The following is a 22,400-nucleotide window of genomic DNA, read 5'->3' as shown; positions in this document are numbered from 1 at the left end:
CAGAGTTCATCGTTTACTTACCGATTAGTAGGATGTTTACACTATCCTTGAAGTCAGAGTTCAGTCGTTTACTTACCGATTAGTAAGGATGTTTACAACTATCCTTGAAGTCAGAGTTCAATCGTTTACTTACCGATTAGTAGGATGTTTACAACTATCCTTGGAGTCAGAGTTCAATCGTTACTTACCGATTAGTAGGATGTTTACAACTGTCCTTGAAGTCAGAGTTCAATCGTTTACTTACCGATTAGTAGGATGTTTACAACTATCCTTGGAGTCAGAGTTCAATCGTTACTTACCGATTAGTAGGATGTTTACAACTATCCAATTCTAACTTTACAGCAAAAAACACGGATTCAGCAATAAATGATGTATGTGGCTGAAATGAACGGAGAATATATTGAACATTGGATGTATCTCGATTTGATACTATTGCTATATTTGAAGATGAAATAAAGGTTACTGTGGTTCGTGGTCATCTTTCAGTGCAACCTCGGGCCGTTTCTTCACAGATGTATTTCGTATATGTCTTGTATACCTGTACTAAGTGTCAAAACTGTAGATAGTGCGGTTGTAGTACCAGTTATACATTTATACCCAAGCTTAGTGCCATCCCCGTCACCCGTTATAATTCATAAATTATTAAACTGCTACAAACTTACTTTTTGTTTCAATTTGTATTTCAGGTCGCTTAAGTGTGCGTGCTTGGAAAATATATACCGATTTATGGATAACTGCTAAAGTTATATGGGAAACGTTAGTATGGCTGCTCTGCGAAAAACCCTGATGACGTGAAACGTTACTTCAAGATTATTACAAGGCAGGGGAAAGTATGATTTTCAAATCTAGTGTATATCTAAAACACAATAGAACTGACATAACAAATAAAAACACACAAAGATAAACTAGTAAGCTCTGCGAAAAACCCTGATGACGTGAAACGTTACTTCAAGATTATTACAAGGCAGGGGAAAGTATGATTTTCAAATCTAGTGTATATCTAAAACACAATAGAACTGACATAACAAATAAAAACACACAAAGATAAACTAGTAAGCTCTGCGAAAAACCCTGATGACGTGAAACGTTACTTCAAGATTATTACAAAACAGGGGAAAGTATGATTTTCAAATCTGGTGTATATCTAAAACACAATAGAACTGACATAACAAATAAAAACACACAAAGATAAACTAGTAAAAAGATCGGCGGATATACATACTTAAACAAATAAAAAAATGGCTTAGCTGGATGCTTAGAAATGTATTTATGGATAGTTGCGTAAAGTTAGTGGGGAAAAGGCAGAGGAAGTATGATTTTCAAAACCAGTGTATATCTAAAACACAATATAATTGATATAACAAATAAAAACACACAAAGATAAACTAGTAAAAAGATCGGTGGATATACATACTTAAACAAATAAAAAAATGGCTTAGCTGGATGCTTAGAAATATATTTATGGATAGTTGCATAAAGTTAGTGGGGAAAAGGCAGAGGAAGTATGATTTTCAAAACCAGTGTATATCTGAAACACAATAGAATTGATACTCATTGATAATTTTGAAAATAATTTACTAAAACATATGCATATATTGTTTTTCTTTTCTTGGTTCTTATATTATTATTATTTATGAGACTACCTACTTTTACAGTGTCTTGTAGTAAAGAGCATCGGAACATCCAATCCAGCTTTATCTCTTCATTTTCCAGTATATCCTAAGAATACCAGTTACATATGAGTTAAGCTAATCGAACAACTCCAGAGTTTCTTTAAAAAAAACTAACTGTATGTCTCCAGTTCAAAAATTGCAAAACTTAATAATCACATAATAAAAACTATTAGTGTTTCACACTTTCACTGTTTACAAAAGTAAACCTGATTTTAGGTTTTAGATCTGATCCTAACATTTGTGAAGTTTAATAGATTTATAGATATTAAAAAGAAAGAACTTATATTCTTTGTTGCACAATGGTTAAATTCATCTTGTTAGATCTTATATTGCTCTCTGTGTACGTTAGAGAATTAAACCAGTGACTTGAACGTTTTTCATTTGTCGATATCAATTTGAAAACGACATTAACGTGAATATTACATTTCACAGTTTCAATTTTCAGGTACAATAAGAGCAATTCTAGTTGCCGTTTAAATTAACATGTTTAAAATTCCAAGACAGAAAGCCATATATTTTCCACCGAGCAGAATTTCACTTGATATCCTCCATTTTGAAGTGTATGCTTAATATACTTTGAAACACACTGCTAATATGGTTAATATACTTTGAAATACACTGCTAAACTGGACAACGAAGAAGACACAAATTCATAGATTTCAATAGAATTATTCACTAATTACATTAAAACAATTTATCCATCTATCTCAGGATGGTTATATCCTCGCTAATAATATATCAAATAAGCAGAATATATATATAAATATAACGTACAATATTATATTATTGAGCTGATACATTAATTGGCAACCTTGTCATCTGAAAGTCACTCACTTCATTGTTCACTTACTTGGATTACTCCGTAAAGAATTAGCAATAATATTTCATTAAACTTTGGGTTCGAAATTATTATATTAATCGTATATTGAGATGTCCTTCCTTATAATAAAGTCAAAACTGATTTAGGAAACATTATCTAAGTGAAGAAATATTCACAGTCTGAGCTATATCTCATTCCAATATTTTCCTAGTGTCTTTTATATTCATCAATAGAGCATACACCTATTGTTGATGACACTGATAGTATAGAAGACGGATATGAAATGTGTTTACCCTACGGTGTATTCACACATGTTTCCTCTTTCTGTTTTTATCTCACTCATCTTTACCTTTTGAGGTACGTAGATTTTTTAAAAAACCGAACCTATGTGTTGATCGTAGAAATCGGAGTGGTTAGCTGTTTGTACAGAATTTTAGAAGGGATTTTTATTGATATAAATCTAAAGCACTGTGCTGCATGAAAAATGAATAGAATTGGTTGGAGGTTGACAACACACAAAAATATTACCATTCTTTGAGTGTCCATGCCTAACCTAAAACTAAGCAACTTTCCTCGTGTAAATTATGTTTTGTTTCGGTAAAATCGTGCTAAAAAATAACACGGGGATGTAATAAATGAAACAACTTAAAATTTTAACAGAAGGGCTCATAACCAACGTACTCTATTTAAAAATTTTTACAATAAATTTAGAAAAAGAAACAAGCTTTACCCTCCAGGTAATGATAAAGGTAATTTATTTTTCTAACTTTATTGTCAAAATGTCTAAATCTCTCCAGTATGCACTAAGATTATGAAAAACAACATTATACTTTATTTAAAACTAGCTGGAGTACCTGTCCCCTGGACGGATGTTATGTGAATTCATGATTAATGAAAGGTTATCCTATGACATGAAAAGTCGCTTCCCTTATATGCAATTGTAAAAAAACAAAAACGCCTATAAAAAACTGCAAAACACAAAATGTGAAACCGCAAATTTGCACGTATCTCCCCATGAACCCACTGAACCTCAGGAGGTGAGGTAGTGGTAAAAAAACACAAAAATTCCCATAAAACCGCAAAACAGAAAATTTGTATGATCTCCCACTAAACACAATGAACCTCGAAACCAAATTTGGTAAAGATTCGTATACAGGGGAGCGAAGTAATGGTAAAAAAAAAACACACGCAAAAACGTCCATAAAAACAGCAAAACGCAAAATGAAAAACTGAAAAGTTGAATGTACCTCCGCATGGACCTAAATGAACCTCCATAACCAGTTTAGGTGAAGATCCATCTTATGCCCTGCGAAGTACTTACATGGACATACAACACACAACAGACAGTACTATTCTATTTATATAGATATACCAGTTTATAAAATATCAAAAATGAAAAATATGATTGTTGTATTTAAATATTTATTCTATAATGTTCTACCAATTGATGTTTGGGATTGTTTGTTTTAAACAATTAATGCTACTACAACAATTGTTACAGTGTGAATGCCTTTTTAAGCTAGCAAAGCATGATTATAATTAATTATACCTGTCATAAAACTTTAGTATTAGGCCCACTATATCTTTAACACTACATTCTTTATTTAGTATTTCAACCACACTCTGTCCACCATTTTTATTGCCGAAAACGAATTTCGTTCAATAAGAGTTCATCAGGCCGGGTGTGATAATAAAGTTAAAAGAATGGGATATAACACATTATGATCGGAACACTATTTATGTAAGCCATTTGTTACAACAACAGTTGTTACAGTATTAATTACTTATTTGTCATAAGACGTTTAGTATTAGGCCTTTTATAATTTTTAACATCGAATGGCTGTGGTGTACATAGTGTGATTGAAATTTTATTATACACTATTCTTCTGAAAAAAAATCTCAAGGGTCTGAATAAAGATATAATAAACTCAATACTTATATCTTATGACAAGTATAATTAATAAATAGTACTCATTAACCTTTAACCTTGTAATTAATATTTGTCGGTTTCAACCATTTAAAAATTTTCTCCTCAACGCTTAACTTTGAATGAATTAATTACTCTTTGTAATTTTTAATTTAAACATACAATAATTTATTATTAACTCATAACCTTGTATCAGTTAACGTTTATAAGTGTTGGTTTTAAACATACAATACTTTATTTTTAACTCATAACCTTGTATCAATTAATGTTTATAATTGTTGTGTCTAAACACTTAATATTTTCTATTTAATTCATATATTTGTATCAGTTAACGTTTATAAGTGTTGGTTTTAAACATACAATACTTTATTTTTAACTCATAACCTTGTATCAATTAATGTTTATAATTGTTGTGCCTAAACACTTAATATTTTCTATTTAATTCATATATTTGTATCAGTTAACGTTTATAAATGTTGGTTCTAAACATTAAAATACTTTCTTTTTAACATATATCCTTCCATTAATTAGACTCTGACTACTTCGTTCGCTTTGTTACTTAATTTATTTTTTTGTATATTTCTATGTGTTTAACTAATTTTGGTTTCGAAATAACCCAGATTAACATGAAATACTTTTATCATTTACACGATATTTTAACTTTAAATCACATTAATAAGTAACAAAAGTATATCTTTCTCATATTCTGAAACTCCACATAGCTCAGTCAACAGTCAGTGTTTGAAAGCGCTTCAACACCAACAAGTTAACATTTCGGTTGCTTGGACGTGTATTTTCTGGCCTTACCCATTTATCTGCAATTGGATATCTTTGGTTATGCTTTTCTTTATCTAAAATACGCTAAATCTCATGTTTAGGGTAAACACATTTCATATCCGTCTTCTATACTATTAGTGTCACCAACAATAGGTGTATGCTTCATTGGTAAACATAAGATACACTAGAAAAATAAAGTAATAAGATATATCTCAGATTGTGATTATTTGATTGTGCAAGAAATTCAGTTATTCATTGATGCTTCAAGTGAATATGATACAAAAGTGGAGGAAATATTTTCTTATTGTAATATTTGCACACATAAAGCAAAGAAAGATTTGAGAGCGCAATAGACATACAAGGCTCTGCAATGACAATCTGTCGACAGTAACTCAACATGTCAAGGTAAAAGATAGTATAATAAAAGAATGTAACACTAAAATAACACGCCAGAAACAATGATAAAAGGAGCCTTCTTTATTCAACTGATAACACACTAAGTCAATGTAGCTTAGAAGTCAGTAAAACCTGAATACCTCTCTTGAAACCATACACATGTGATATTTTTTAGTAAGACCAATTACACACAGATTCGACAAGATATCTACTTCGAAATAATTCTATGCTCTCTGGCAACTGAAGTTATGATGAATAAATAAATGATTTTATGTATAAGGTCGAAAGTTAAAAGAGTCAATGAGACATCTGCTAAATAGTAAGTTTGCTCAACGTCAGCCAACTTGTAGAAAGGTAATCAATTACTATTTATAACCCACACCTACGTTACTTTTTGGTTCGGTACCTTATGACTTTTTCTTGTTTTTCTTTTTCTAACGTATTGCTCTCCACATTCACAAGATATGCTATAAATGACGTTTTTCCTTCCTATTGGACATTTAAGTGGTTTGATGCTCATTAACTCTCTGGTCTTTGCAGTTTATTTGTGTTTTTAGAAAGACATTTGATGTTGGATGATATGGTGTTGTCTCTGTAATTATCTTGCTATTTACTCTCGGGGTTTGTCTTTTTATTTCATTTTACCAGGTGTTTAAGGTGTCTTGATAAAAAAGTAAATAAAGAAGAGAGACGAATTAATAAGCAGAAAGACAATTATAGACATACAATCTTATGACGAAGAGACTCAATATAGTTTTGTTAAGTTTCTTAAAATTTCCTAATTTACTTTTCTCCAGTATGAAGTAACATTAAACATTAAAAGTGCTCTGTTGTATTGGCACTAAGAAGTATCTGAAACCCTAATTAATAGCTTTACAAATCCTAAAAAATGCAAAGAGTCATTATTGTGGATTATAACAAAGCTTTACAGGATTCTTGATACAAATTCTAAACAATACAAAGAGTCATTATTGTGGATTCTGAAAAAGCTTCACAGGATTCTTGATAGCTATACAAATCCTAAACAATATAAAGAGTCATTATTGTGATCCTGATAAAGCTTTACAACAGTATTCTTGGAATGATCTAAAAAAACTAAAGAATCACGATCTTAGTAATAAAACATTTGATTTTGGATATATATTCGGGGAAAACTTTAAAATAAGCTTCCTTTTAATTTCAAGATGTCAACAAGTTAATGTTCACTGTGATACACAATGCTGTTTTAAGTAATATATTTCTAACGTCATTATTATTATAATCATATTCATTTAATTTAGCCCGAATTTGAAATCACCATTGACAATCTTTGTTTTTACATATTTTTTTTTTTGCATGTGGATATAAAAAGAATTCGGAGAATAACAAAGATTCTAGAATAAATATACGAACTCTTTTTTTTAATTAAAATTTTATAAGGAAAGGTAAGCTTGTAAAAATGCGGTTTGATAGAGTATTTGAACCAAAAAAAAATAACTGATCTATGTTCCAATCTTTATATCAATATGGTTTGTTTTGAATTTCGATGAAAGAGATCTATATGCGCTAGCCGTCACTAATGTAGCAGTGAAAGACTAGAGGGAAGTCATGACCACCCACCGCCGACTCTTGTCCTACTGTTTTACCAACGAATTGACCGTCACATTATAACGCTCCCACGACTGAAAGGGCGACCATGTTTCGTGGGACGGAGATTCGAACTAGGGACCATCAGATTGCGAGTCGAGCGCCCTAACCATCTGGCCATGTCAGGCCTTATTCAACGTGAGCCAACTATTTAAATATATATTAATTATTTTAACTTTCTGCCAGAGTTGTTTTTAAAATTGATGCATGTTTATTCTGTATTCATGTAACGTGTTAAACCCTTCTCTTACCAAGTTACTGGAAAGACGTATATAATCGACACGATTTAAGCATGTCTTATTTTACTGTTTTAACCAATACATCTAGCTTTTTTGCGTGGGAAAATATCCTAACGATTAATTTGTAATTAATTATTATAAGTCGCAGGACCAAAATGAAGCTATGCTAATAAAATAGAATAATATTGTAATATACGTTTGGATACGTAATGCAGCTACCTTGGTAATCGAAAGGCTAATGAAATAAATATTTCAGCTTAACGACTATATTCAAAATCGCAGTTTTTCAAGTCCGAATAAACTTATTCTGAAAAAAAAAGAACTCTATTAAAAAAATAATACAACAGTTAGGGTTTATCAAGAACAAGAAAAGTGTATAATAGTACTCCAATCATACTATGTCATCCATATCCATTTCCAATGATGCTGGTTGAAATAGTATTATACACTCTTCTTCTTGATAAGCCCTAATGGAATGACTAAAGGGTTTATCAAAATAAGAAAAGTGTATAATTGTGCTTCAACCACACTATGTCCTCCATATCCATTTCCAACGACGCTGGTTGAAATAGTATTATACACTCTTCTTGATAACATGGCTAGGTAGCTAGAGCGCTTGACTCGTAAACGCACACACGGCTAAAAGAGTAGGCATGTTCGATGAAAGGGATTCGAGTTCCCGGATCACCAGGCCGTAACAAGCTCCAAAATGATTCGGCTTTCGGAATTTCAAATATGGTTTTAAGCATTACTCATCTATGAACAAAAAAACCTTGTATTTTACCATACAGTAAATATTTGTAAACAAAAATCTTGATTGTTTGTAAACAAATATCTTAGTTGCTTAAAAAAGAAACAAAGGCGAACTATAGTTTATTCACCATATAAGTTGTTGTCAGATATCTTTAGGAAAGTTAATTTTTTATAGAAAAAGATTAACAGCCCCCTATCACCCATTATTCACACTAATGGATTGTCTGACTTTCTTATAACGCAACCAACAGCTTAAAGTGTGGGGAATACATTGTGTTATCGCGGGAATTCGAACCCAGCTCGCCAGCTCTGAAATCCCGAGCTCTACAACAGGGTCAACCAACGACTGCAAAAGTTTTTGTATAATATATTTTTAGTATTTTTTATAATTTATGAATAATCAGATGTATTGTGTATTTATAATTGGAAAAACACACCTATAATATTCATATATGTTTCGCAAGATAGGCAGTACGTTCAACCGGATGTTCTAAACATAAATAACTTTGAAGGAAAAACAGCAAAAATATGTTCATAAAACTCCACTTTCTATGCAAAATTTGCTTATAGGTATATATAACTACACATATATAACCTTGAAGGAAAAACAGCAAAAATATGTTCATAAAACTCCACTTTCTATGTATACATGCATATTTTGATGTGTTTATTTAGCTGTTGTTTACAATCTAAACAATATTTTCAAGAAATTTAGTATAGTGATTTTGTTTTCGAACAACACTGCTAATGAAAAATATTGAGTTCATGTCAAAAGCAAATTTTGCAGAGAAAATGGAGTTTTATGAATATATTTCTCCTGTTTTTCCTTCAAGGTTATACATATTTAGTTATATATACCTATAAGCAAATTTTGCAATATAGAACCGTCAAGAAATTGTGTTAAAATATTTAAAAAAAATCATAATTCCAAATTTGTTGAAAACAGCATCGTCCACTAACCTGTAAACAGCATCGTCCACTAACCTGTAAACAGCATCGTCCACTAACCTGTAAACTTCCTTTGGGACAATATTCAGTGACAATACAGCAATGTGGTGGTTCTACGCATGCTCCGATGAATCGAACAATATGGTCATTTTGTAAATCTTTCATCTAAACGAGCAACACAAGATTTAAGTTGGTAATGCTATAGCAGCACCAAGTCTACACATCTTATTAAACGTACTTCATTTGACTGATAAATAATCACTTCCCACAACTTTACATCTCAATACTATCAGTACAATTAACTTAACTGTAAAACTAATCAAACTCTTTTTCAAACATCTGACGGATGATTCGATAACTCTTTAACTTTTTTGTAAGCCTATCACGACACGTCACCAGTGCTACAAGCGAGATCTTAAACGTTCATATTTGTTTAATCGGTGTAGTGTTGTTTGAAATGAAATGATACAATATACAATATGAGAACAACAATGAGGCTTCAGAACTCAGAAGAAAATGTTATAATTATTCACTTTTTTACTTCAAACCTTCTTCGACAGAACTCTATAAAAATACTCCTGGTTGATTAAACACGGAACGTTTGTACAGGTTACTTCCACAAAGCCCCCCAGTGGCACAGCGGTATGTCTGCGGACTTACAACGCTAGAATCCAGGTTTCGATACCCGTGGTGGGCAGAGCACAGATAGCCCATTGTGTAGCTTTGTGCTTAATTACAAACAAGCTTCCACAAAAGATGTAAGTCGATAGAACGAGTAAGCTACACGTTTCCTTTCTCCCTCTGTTATTCAGCAATAAGCTTTATATATTATAACGCTGAAATTTTGGGCTCGATCATCGTAACAGATATAGCACAGATAGCCCATTGTGTAGCTTTATGCTAAAAGAAATAGCATTGCCAATTGCATTTTATTTGAAGTCTTGTGATCATTTCCGTGCGAGTTACCAAAATAATTAATGTTGTATAATATCTTATTCACAGAAAATATAAACATAAAAAGATTTATTGTTTAGCTCAGAGCTACACAATGGACTATCTGCGCTCTGTCCACCACGGGGAATCCAACCCCAAATTTTAGCGTTGTAAGTCCGTGAACTTGTACTACTAACCCACCGGATAACGAGTAATAAAATGTCGAGGTTATAGAGTGTTGAGTATGTTAAATTAAAATAATTTTGAATATGTAAACCAGCAAGTGTGTGACAACCACAGCCAAAATAAAATTGTGGTGGAACTACATGTATCAGAACTATATTATGACATAACGCCGAACTTTGTTTATCATCGCTGGATTACGACTTGCTGCGGATATTTTTCTGAGTGGTTCTTGTAATTCATATTCTTTTGTTTTGCATTAACTATAAGGAAATCCTAAATCTCTGATCTGAACACCTCTTTATGATGTGGATGCATATATATACCTTCCATCGGAAAGGGCTATTACACACCCTTCCCAAATATATCCAATTTTCTGTGGTCTTGCACCACTTACATCATGCCAAACAATGTCAAAATGTAGTTCAGGTGCATTTCTTTCCACCACGATTTTATATTGATTATAATAGTCAAAATCGTTTTAAAAAACGTACCCAACCTTCTGTATAAGTTGGTACGATCTGTATAAAATCTTCAGTCACTAATGAAAAATAATTATCACTGTCAGAAACAGAGTAATCTTACTCGTTTCAACTCCAACAGTAGGGGTCTGTGGATTTCTATTCTTGACTTGATAAGAGGCTTGATGGCAACAATGGCTCCCTAACCGCAAGAAAAAGAGGCTTTGAGACAAGTCATTTCATCACCAATATGTTTAATTTTAAATTACAGGATAAAAACGAACAAGATTGGTTTTATCGTTCATTAATTATTTGCAATTTGAAACTAGTAAACTTATCAAAGTTTGAAGATGTTGCACATTTCCAAACTAACATGTGATTAATATCAAAGTTTTCAAAGTTAAAACAAAGGTTATATAGTGGGTTACATATATACGTGCCCTTCACAGTGCTTTAGATGGGGATATATATCTGTACGTCTACGGCAGTTAAAGAGTTCAACAATCTTAAAATGGGTTTTCCTCGTAAGTATAACTGAATGCTTTAGTACGGGATATTATTTTAAACACAAGAGAAATGTCTATCCAAATGATGTAAAATAATATGTAGGTGGGTAAGTCTCTTCTTAGTTTGATACACATTGTCAATAAATTCTAATATTTACACAAACTATGTGAACTCAACAACATTTAATTCATAACTGTATGGCTTTTAATGTTTATGAGATTTAACTGCATGGATTTTAATATCTATGAGATTTAACTGCATGGATTTTAATGTTTATGAGATTTAATTGCATGGATTTTAATGTCTACGGGATTTAACTGCATGGGTTTTAATGTCTATGAGATTTAATTGCATGGATTTTAAAGTCTATGAGATTTAATTGCATGGATTTTAATGTCTATGAGATTTAATTGCATGGATTTTAATATCTATGAAATTTAATTGCATGGATTTTAATATCTATGAGATTTAATTGCATGGATTTTAATGTCTATGAGATTTAACTGCATGGATTTTAATGTCTATGAGATTTGACTGCATGGATTTTAATGTCTATGAGATTTAACTAATTCATTTCCTTTAATACATACAAGTTTTAGTATATTTAGCGGTTACACAATATTTTACTTTTTGAACATATATATTTATATTTTTGTTCATTTAAGTCAGATAGAAGGTTTAAAAACAAAAAGTGTCACCAAATAAAGTTTGTATCGTATATTTCCCTATTTTAATTCGAGTTCTACATTGATTGGACCACATAAATAAGCACTTATTAACAATACATATACATGAAGAATACACGAAAAAAAGTTTAATTATTTGACTGGGTTACTTTGGAGATTTTTAGTTTTAGCAACATTATTTTATGTTAACTGCTCTATAGAAATATACATAGAGGTTATGAAATCACGAACGTTTAGTGATTGCAATAGTTACTTTTCCTTCTTTTACCTTGTAATAGCCTGTCTTTGTGAACACCTGTCTTCCTTTATTACCAGAGGCCAAAGTCTCTTCAGAACAGGAACTCTGAATATAAAAAAAACACTGACAAGACACAATAAATAACATATATAGCTTTACAGTTTGCGTTTATGAAATAATCAACTTTTGTCCTCAACATCCCTAGACTTGGGTTCATCTTAAGTTTATTTTGTCCAGCTCGTTATCCTGGATATAAGCCTTTTTAGACACTATGTACCTGTTCAATATTTGTGAAAATCATATGTTAGTTTATAATTTGATTGTAGGTGACGCTTATAAAGTTGTACTATACATTAATTGTGATTTATTCTGTGACTCATGACAGTAATCATTAGGATGAACTGCTAAACCTTTGTAACATTATCAACAATAAAATGATAAAATTGAGGTACACAACACATGCACTACAAATAGTTTATTGAGGAACTAAACTCATATATCTATAAGTTCAACCAACACTCACTTAAGAGACAAACTTCTATAAAGCATGTTCCTTGTGTACTATTCCATTTACCTCCTCAATAAACAAAAATCCAATTCATTATGTCAAAAACTTTCATTAAATTGTAATTTAAAATGTTGGAATGTATATATATCAGACGTCTCGATCTTCTGAAGAATATCAAAGCTTTTCAATAATATCCTTGTTTGTTGATGTTCGAGGAAAAGCTAATCGAGGGGTATCTGCGCTAACTGTCCCTAATTTTAAAGTGGCGGGAAACAGCTAGTCAACATTACCCATCGCCAACTCTTAAATAGTGGGATTGACGACATTGTAAATTCTCCACGGCTGAAAGAGCGAGTATGCTTGCTAAGGGAGTTTGATCCCCGACCCACAGATTGCGATACAACCATCAAGCTATGCCAAGCTGCTTTCCAATAAATGTGGTATTTATAGTTTATCAAATACATTGCCCCATTTGAAACACATTATGCCACCCAAATTTTAATGTGTCAATCGTAGAGTTAAAAAAATTTAGAATAAAATACTAAAGTATTTGTAGTTAAATACAATACACAGTGGGCTATACGTGCCCACCTCGAGTATCGAAACCCGGTTTCTAGCAGTATAAGTCCGCGGACATACCACTCTGCTACTGGGGGATAATACTAAAGTGTAACATGGCCAGGTGGTTAGGGCGCTCGACTCGCAATCTGAGGGTCGCGGGTTCGAATCCCCGTCCCGCCAAACATGCTCGCCCTTTTAGCCGTGGGGTCGTTATAATGTGTCGGTCAATCCCACTATTCGTTGGTAAAATAGTAGCCCAACAGTTGGCGGTGGGTGGTGATGACTAGCTGCCTTCCCTCTAGACTTACACTGCTAAATTAGGGACGGCTAGCGCAGATAGCCCCCGTGTAGCTTTGCGCAAAATTCAAAAATAAACAAACAAACTAAAGTGTAAGCTTTTCGTACAAAACAAATGTTCATGGAATCTTCTGAAGTTTTTATTTTTAATCACACAAAATCGACTAGGGCGATTTTGTTTTTCAAAACGATACATTATTTGCGATTCTTACATGCGATACCATTTGTTATTCCTAAATGGTTAGAATTTTTTGTAATTACGTTTAGTTTGTTTGTTTTATGACAAAACTACTAAAGATTAATACCGAAAAATTGACGTATAAAACGATATGAATATTTTAACATATTTGTTTCTAATGTTTACTCACGTTGTACGTTTTTAAAATTTGAAAGGTTTGTTTGTAGTTAAGCACAAATGGGCTATCTGTGCTCTGCCAACCACGGGTATCGAAATCCGGATTCTAGCGTTCTAAAACCGCAGATACACCGCTGTGCAACAGGAGGGCAAAATTTGAAAGGTAAAACTCTTACTGGGATCACAGAAATAAATCTAACTGCAATTATATTACACGTGGACCTCTGAACATCATCCCATGAATTTCCTTTTTAAACATTTGTAATTATTTCTGATTTTTTTTCCATTTATGTCTCTTTCGGATTCACAACTAGCTGTAATATTTTAAAGGAAAATTTCTTTAAATAGACGCCACAATTAGAAAGTACTGTTTTTTTTATAACTGAAAGTGACAAATATACGGACCTCTACATCTGTTTTTGCCTTCATTGTCTCATAAAGCCTTCTAAAGAAATATTTTATCTAAGTCAGTTATTAGTTTCCTGAAATCATGAATAAAATAGCAAACCTATTATATATTTCTTTTTTATATAAAAGAACGCGTAGCACTGATTACGAACTGAAAGACTATTTTGTAAGGTCATCAAAGCTGTAGCTTACGTTTGGTCATGAACAACTTTACTGATTGTATTGAAATATACTGTACTTTTAAACGCTGATACAAAGATTTAATAGTCTATATTTTATACCAGATGCGTAGAAATGGTAACGAAACTGTATCCTTCAACTTGCACCTGCACTGTACTTTAATCGATAATAATGCTCTTTTATTGGAGACAAAATGGCCAAAGATTCAGAATCTCTTTCGAGATTGCAGTGAAAAACAGTTTAGCTGGTGTTCGCAAACTTTTGTGGACTATTTCCTCAATATGTTTACCTTTACTTAGAGGGAAAATATTGTAGTGTAGCTGAACAATGTAACATTGAGTAATAGTATCTAAATTAACCAATAGGAGGATAGTTTCTCGTGGTATTCAACACTTGCAAAAGAGAAGATGGTTCTGAAATGAGTATTCACCGCATCTTCAATGGCTGTGAATATATAGTATCAATAGTACACTGCTCATATGTCCCAATAGTTAGTAGTTAAAAATGGCTAAATAAATAATTCATGAGTGGATCAAAACGTTACTCGTAATCCTCGATGCTGAAAACAATAACCTTACATTGAGAAATAAGTTGAAGGAAACATTAATAAAAAAACTTACAACCATATAGCCTTCATTTAACATAATAAGAATTAGTTACATCATCAACACTTATATACGAAATCCAAATATATTATTCACATGCCTAGGTAGTGTATGTATAATAGATTTTGTTATGCGCATCATTATAGACATACAGAAATATTCAGGATCTAAATCTGTAAAAAAAAAAAAAGAAGTTAAAGATGTCTTACTTTAAAACACGTATTTTCTCATAAGTTCAAAAATGTATTTTGTACTTTGGCTTGAATATCCCTCAAATAACTTAAAATTTAAAAAAAAAAATTGCAAACAGTATAACAGTATAAACTGTCCTGTAGTAAATATTAATCAATTCTGAAATGCAGATACAATCGAAGCTTTAATTACAAATTATCATTGAAATACACGCAATTGAATAGTGGTTTGGGCGCTCGACTCGCAATCCGCTCGCCCTTTCAGCCGTGGGGGCGTTATAAGTGACGGTCAATCCCACTATTCGCTGGTAAAAGAGTAGCCCAAGAGTTGGCGGTAGGTGGTGATGACTAGCTACCTTCCCTCTTGTCTTACACTGCTAAATTAGGGACGGCTAGCCCTCGTGTAGCTTCGTGCGAAATCCAAAACAAACAAACAAACATGACATTGTGCCCCCTAGTGGCACAGCGGTATGTCTGCGGACTTACAACGCTAGAATCCGAGTTTCGATACCCGTGGTGGGCAGAGCACAGATAGCTCATTGTGTAGCTTTATGCTTAATTACAAACAAACAAACAAACATTATGACATTGTAGAGGGGATCACTGTATGTATCCTGATAACCAACATATCATCACAAGAAATACTTCGTTATGGTATTAAATACAGAATTTATCATAAATAAATAAACTCTGCCTCAACCTACTGAAAGTTTGTTTGTCTTGTTGAAGTTCGCGCAAAGCTACTCGCTAACCGTCCTTAATTTAGTTGTGATAGACTAGAGGGAAGGCAGCTAGTCAACATCACCCACTGCCATCTATTGAGCTACTTTTTTACCAATGAATAGCGGAGTTCACATTATAACTCCGCCATAATCGGAGTTATAACAGCATTATCCGTTATGACTCCGAGGTGACGACTGGAATTAACAATGGATTTTGCTCAAAACTTCTTAATGCTTATTTTATATTAAGTTCATTATTGTTTAATAAAGCTGATTTTAATCGCCTATTAACAATTATTGTAATTAATAGTATTGAAGCTATTTATTTCATATATATGAACAGCTATTCTTATATTTCATTCCTTTTAAGTGGTTAAGCAAGTAAATGCGGAAGCCTAACTTGTTGTGAAAGTTATTTCCATTGGAAGGTAGTTTATATAAGGAAATAATAAAGTAAGGTTTTGCTTTACAGGATCTTTTAGTGTACTATTAAAGTTATGTCTATCTACTTAATTTTAAGATACATGAAATGTCGTGTCTATGCTCTTTTTATTTCAATAACAAAGAACACGTTAATTAGTTGCTGTGGAAACCATGTCACTTTTGACATTCATGAACACATTTCTTGAACCTATGCAATGTATCATTAGCAAATATTAGTTTGTTCAGAATGTGCACGTGTGTGTAGTGAAATGTGAGGCTGGGGATCTAGGAGTGAATAGGAAAAAAATATATATATATATACCTTTTCGTCACCCATGGTTTTATTGAATTTTAAAGAAAGGCAGTAAAATTTTAATCATTATAGTCAATTAAGTCCTAGGAATAGCATCTTTCTACATATTGATAATTGTTACTGAACGTCATTATTATCACAAAAAGTATAAAGTACTTTTCATACTGATTGCTAACACAGATGCTAAATAGTGATTCTCATGCTCAAGATTTATATATGGATTATAATATTACAGCTTTAATACGAAATATATCCCGAACGCATAAGACAGATTTTGGTATTATTTTGTTTATTACTGGTATTGTTATCGATGTTTTAATCATACAGTAGTGCTAAATTTCGTGCTTCTTTTAACTTTGATCTATATATATATATTGAAATATCGATTCTATATAATTAACTCAAACTATCTCATTGAAAAAATCGTTGTTTCTAACCTACTGTCGCGCAAACCTTGGAATTCTCTCTTAAAAATACATAGATCATGTTAAATGAAATTAGTACCTTGATTAGTTAATGTTCTATTGCTTTGAAGAGACCATCAAAGCCATTTTTACATGTCATGAGAAATCAATAATTATTACATTTGCAATAGTATAAGCACTGCTGGACCGATCATCACGAATATTCTCTGCAATGCTGTTCATAGATAATAAATAGATCCACATCATTCAACAACAACAAAAAAAACAGTTCACTGCACTTTACTGCATTGTTTGACACGATAACTTTTCATTACGCGATTATCTACATAAAACGGTTTATGCACTGCAGGTAATACTCATGCTAAATTCTGCAAACACTTAGGTTATCTCGCAATAACCCTACTATTTAAACCGCAAGTACAACATATAATATGTGTCCCCAATATATGTTTTAGTGTTCTCATACATTGCTGTCAAATGTTCACGAAGATAATATTGTTAATTCTATTAAAATATAATACAGTCCAATGTAGTATTTAAAGGTTTTAAAGTCAGTGTCGAATTTACAATGTTTTATAAGTAGGTTCATCTATCAAGAACAGGAGATCAAATACGTAGGTTCGAAAAAAATGTTATCAATAATGATGCTTTCAAACTTACAGGAAACCAGTAAAACAATTGCAATTAAATGTAGCAGTCATAATTAAAAACTGTTTAAGATAAAAAGTTTTTGCCAGGAAAAGTTTATAGTTAGAAAATTATTTGTTTCTTACGTAATGACTGGGTTTTTCCATACTCGTCTTAGATCCCAGGCGTTTGTTCTTAGATGAGGTTGTTGTTATTTCTTCCCATTTAATTTTCCATGTCATCGAAACGAGCTCTGCCTCCCGCTTAAAATGTCTTGAGAAAAAAAAATACAATATTTTTAATAGCAATTAATAAAATACGTTTTGAAAAACTAACTTTTATATCATTACCAAACGATAATTGAAATATGTGTGTGTATATACCATCGGCTTCAGAAGGATATACAAAGAATTAAACTTACAGAGCAGGTAGAAACTATCGAGATATAACCTATTTTTAAGCAGATACATGATCTAATCTAATATTACATAAACATTGGCTTAGTAATCCAAATTATCGTTACACATATACTGACGTCATGATTCAGACTATTGCTATATAAATACTGCTACATGATCTAATTTAATGTTACATAAATATTGTCTTAGTAATCCAAACTATCGTTACACATATACTGGCTTCATGATTCAGACTATTGCTATATAAATATTGCTACATGATCTAATCTAATATTACATAAATCTTAGCTTAGTAATCCAACCTATCGTTACACGTATACTGGCTTCATGATTCAGACTATTGCAAAATAAATACTGCTACATGATCTAACCACAAACCTGTAAATGAAGAAAGAGATAATAGATAGGACGATAAGGAAAACCATCAGAAGTCCACTAACAACAGCATACTTCGAAACTTCTTCTGAAAAATAGGAAACGGAAATAATACCACAAATGGAAAAGATTCCCAGTAAGAAAATGGAAAAAAAAACATTTAGAAATGACTTAGACTAACGTATTCTTTGTTTCGATTTGTACAAGTTTTGATGATGTCGTCGTTAGTTGTGTATGTAAGCACATTATGTTAACATGATAGCAAATTGAGAAACACCGACTTATAAGCATAAAGAAGGGTTTTATTTTGGGGAGCACACTATATATTTCGACAGAAAGAACATCGGTCTGTTTTTTTTCAGGTGTGGTACTTATAATACAAAAAGGGTTTCATATATATATACACACAACTACGTGTGAAACAACGTTTTACTGAATAATAAGAATTTTAAAGATGACCCATGGCAAGAGTTTCCAGACGTAAATTTAAGTCATCTTTCCAAAAATAAGATAATCACAGTACGAGTTTAGAAAGTGTTAACTATTTTTGGAGCTTTTAAGATCAGATTAGCATAGAAAAGTCGGCACAATTTTAGTTAAACTATAAATTTATTTAATTGTTTCGTTTCTAAGCGCAAAAACTACACAATGCGTAAGTTATGTGGTATTCTACTCCCTAAGAACAGTCCGATCTTAACTATGTTTAAATTCCTGTATCTTAGTATCAATCCTTTTATCCTGGATTCTATACCTTACAAATTTTGTCACTTTTGATCAGTCCAGAATTTTACGCGCGTTTTTATATTATGAATACAACTAAAAAAATAAAACATTTTACGTATATAATATAAAGTAAATTATTTCAATTATTAGAAACATTTTCTTTACCGTTTGGGCATTTACTTCCGTCGAATCCGCAAGGGGGAATGTCGGGCGGCGGGTCCTTTCGGCCTCCTGCCCAGTGAATCTTTCTTCCTGGGACTGTTTCAAATTTTTTGGTCACACCGTAGTAGTTAGCAACAACCTGTTTAAATATTAATTACATAATTCTATATCAATTACTCGTAATAAATACAAACAAACAAACATCATGACATTGTTGAGAGGTCACTGTACGTATTCTGATGACCAACGTATCATCACAAGAAATACTTCGTTACGGACTTAAAATGATATTATAATGTTTTCTTATTAATATTCTTTTTTTTAAATTCATGTTTTCGCCAAACTTTTCTAGTTTTTACTGATTTATTTCTAAACATCAAAATGTAATTATTTTTAAATCAAAGAATAAAATTAACATGTAAAATATAGTAGATTATTTATGAATAAGTCTTTATAGTTGCTTTTTTTTTCAGAATGCTTGGGCCCGACATGGCCGGGTGGTTAGCGCGCTCAACTCGCAATCCCGTCACACCAAATATGCTCGCTCTTTCAGCCGTGGGGGCGTTCTAATATGACGGTCAGTCACACTATTCGTTGATAAAAATGTAGCCCTAGAGTTGGCGGTGGATAGTAATGACTGACTTCCCTCTAGTCTTTCACTGTTAAATTAGGAAAGGCTAACGCAGATAATCCTCGTCTAGCTCTGCGCGAAATTCAAAGCAAATAAACAAACAGAATGTTTGTGCAAAGTTGCCACCAAGAGAAAGCAGCTAATCAACAGCATTCATTGCCAAAGCTTGTGATATTCTTGTCTGGTGGAGTAGTGGAATTTGACAGCCACTCTTATAACGCACTCATGGCCTTAAAGTGGAGAGTACGTGAAGACCGCGCCCCGTTTAATTCTTTATTAAAAACATAATAAAATAAAATTCTACCATCAATGTTAAAAATAAAGTATTAAATAAACTGTATTTTATTGGTTGGTTGGTTTCGAATTTCGCGCAAAGCTACACGAGGGCTATCTGCGCTAGCCGTTCTTAATTTAGCAGTAATAGACTAGAGGGAAGGTAGCTAGTCAACACCACCTACCGCCAGCTCTTGAGCTACCTACGAATAGTAAGATTGTAAGTAACGTTAAAACATCCCCACCGGCTTAAAGGGCAAGTATATTCGGTCATGGTGGGTCTGTTTATTTATCGTTAAGTGGGTTATCTTTGCTTTGTTCACTGTGTGTATTAAAACCCTATTTCTAGCGTTATAAGCCCTCAAGCTTGCAGCTGAGCCATCGGAGCGTATTTCTCATTAGTATTTCTATTGATAAATTTTACATCAATATGTTCTATTCATAAAAACTACATTATCATATAAATAATGTTCTATAATCGGTGAATATAATTTGGATCCTTACAATACTTTTCATAAAATTCCAACATTAACAGATAATGTGGAAATTCCTAATGTTTTGAGGAAAAAACAACTTAGTTTTCGCCCATATAATTTAGTTTGGATATCATAAGATAATATTCACGTAAAAAAAACTAGAAGTAAGAGCATTAGAACACACAGAAGAAATAGTGCTAAGGCAGTTGAATTCTTCAAGGATCTTTGTAGAAAACAATGAATATTTCATACAAGACTAGTTTTAACATAATTTTTGTAAGTTATAACGTCAGTCTGAGATTTCAATTAACAACAATTATTCGTATTTCTATTATATCTTTCTTGACATTTTTCTTAATATCTCTAGATATTTCTAAGATCTGTTTAGAGAGTTTTATTCCAGATCTCAACGTAAAAAAACGTGTCTTGAAAATTTTGCATAACATTTAACAATCTGAATCTTCATTTCCGTGAAATTAAATTAGCGTAACACAACATAAAATGGCTAAGGAAGTATTTGTATGTTATCAGAGTTATCGGTAACATTTGTCAGAAAATAGTAAACATCAACCGTTTGTCCACAATCCTTAGCACGAAGTAGCTAGCAATTCTTTAACTGTTCCTGGCTCAATGGTGAAAGTGGAGTAACTTTATTTTTTCAGGAACATTTCAGAAGATTCAAGAGGGCATGGAATCTTAGATAAATACTTCTTTAAAACTAAGTGGTTTCAATGTCACGTTTTTGCGTCATGTAATACATTTCACTAGTTTTCTGTAAAGTGTTTTAATGCACGAATCTTGAAACCTAACTTTCAAATAAAATATTAATAGGTCAATATTTCATAACATACTCATGATAGTTTAAAAAAAGTTGGTTCTTTTTTTTTGGAACAAATATTCCATAAATTACTTGCTTCTGCTTGTTTCTAAAAATGTGAATGAAAGATTTGAGATCAACCTTTTAATTACTGATAATGTTTGAAACATTCAAAAGTCTGTCTGTCTGTTTGTTTCAGAGCAAAGCCACATTGAACTATCTGCTGTGTCCACCGCAAAAAAACGAACCCAGAGATTTTAGCGTCGTCAGTCCGTAAGCTTATGGCTATTCCCCCGGGGGACACCTTCAAAATATATACTATCTAGAACAGCAGTTTGTTGCACAATCAGAAAGTCGCCAGTTTCTGGATCCATGTCCAGAAGCGAAAAATCTACGTGTGTTGCACAATCAGAAGAGTAGAAGTTTACCTGAAAGTCGCCAGTTTCTGGATCCATGTACAGAAGTGAAAAATCGACGTGTGCTGCACAATCAGAAGAGTAGAAGTTTACGTGAAAGTCGCCAGTTTCTGGATCTATATCCAGAAGCGAAAAATCGATGTGTGGTTCAGAATCAGAAGAGTAAAAGTTTACCTGAAAGTCGCCAGTTTCTGGATCCATGTCCAGAAGCGAAAAATCGACATTTCTGTCTCCGTTGCCGTCAATGCTGACATTTCCGGTGATGCCTGGTAAAAATTGTTCTTATGTAAATATATAAATGTTTATATGTACAATCTATACATAAT

At 32.3% G+C, this 22,400-nt stretch overlaps 1 protein-coding gene across 1 annotated transcript in view; it reads right to left on the bottom strand.

The window, feature by feature from the left end:
• The window catches only part of LOC106478224 (atrial natriuretic peptide receptor 1-like), a 155,352-nt gene that overhangs the window by 40,620 nt on the left and 92,332 nt on the right, over window positions 1-22,400 (bottom strand). Inside the window, exons 5-12 of the mRNA XM_022381782.1 lie at window positions 22,249-22,340; window positions 19,465-19,600; window positions 18,580-18,664; window positions 17,929-18,055; window positions 12,198-12,272; window positions 10,861-10,938; window positions 9,220-9,324; window positions 1,648-1,719 (exon numbers count right to left, since the gene is read on the bottom strand). Of these exons, the coding sequence (XP_022237490.1) occupies window positions 1,648-1,719; window positions 9,220-9,324; window positions 10,861-10,938; window positions 12,198-12,272; window positions 17,929-18,055; window positions 18,580-18,664; window positions 19,465-19,600; window positions 22,249-22,340 (770 nt within the window). The remainder of the gene's footprint in view (window positions 1-1,647; window positions 1,720-9,219; window positions 9,325-10,860; window positions 10,939-12,197; window positions 12,273-17,928; window positions 18,056-18,579; window positions 18,665-19,464; window positions 19,601-22,248; window positions 22,341-22,400) is intronic.

The sequence above is a fragment of the Limulus polyphemus genome, unplaced genomic scaffold (genome assembly GCF_000517525.1).
Source record: "Limulus polyphemus unplaced genomic scaffold, Limulus_polyphemus-2.1.2 Scaffold191, whole genome shotgun sequence".
In the NCBI taxonomy this organism is placed as follows: Eukaryota; Metazoa; Arthropoda; class Merostomata; order Xiphosura; family Limulidae; genus Limulus; species Limulus polyphemus.
Note: the sequence above shows the minus strand (reverse complement) of the source record. Positions and strands in the feature narration are given on the sequence as shown.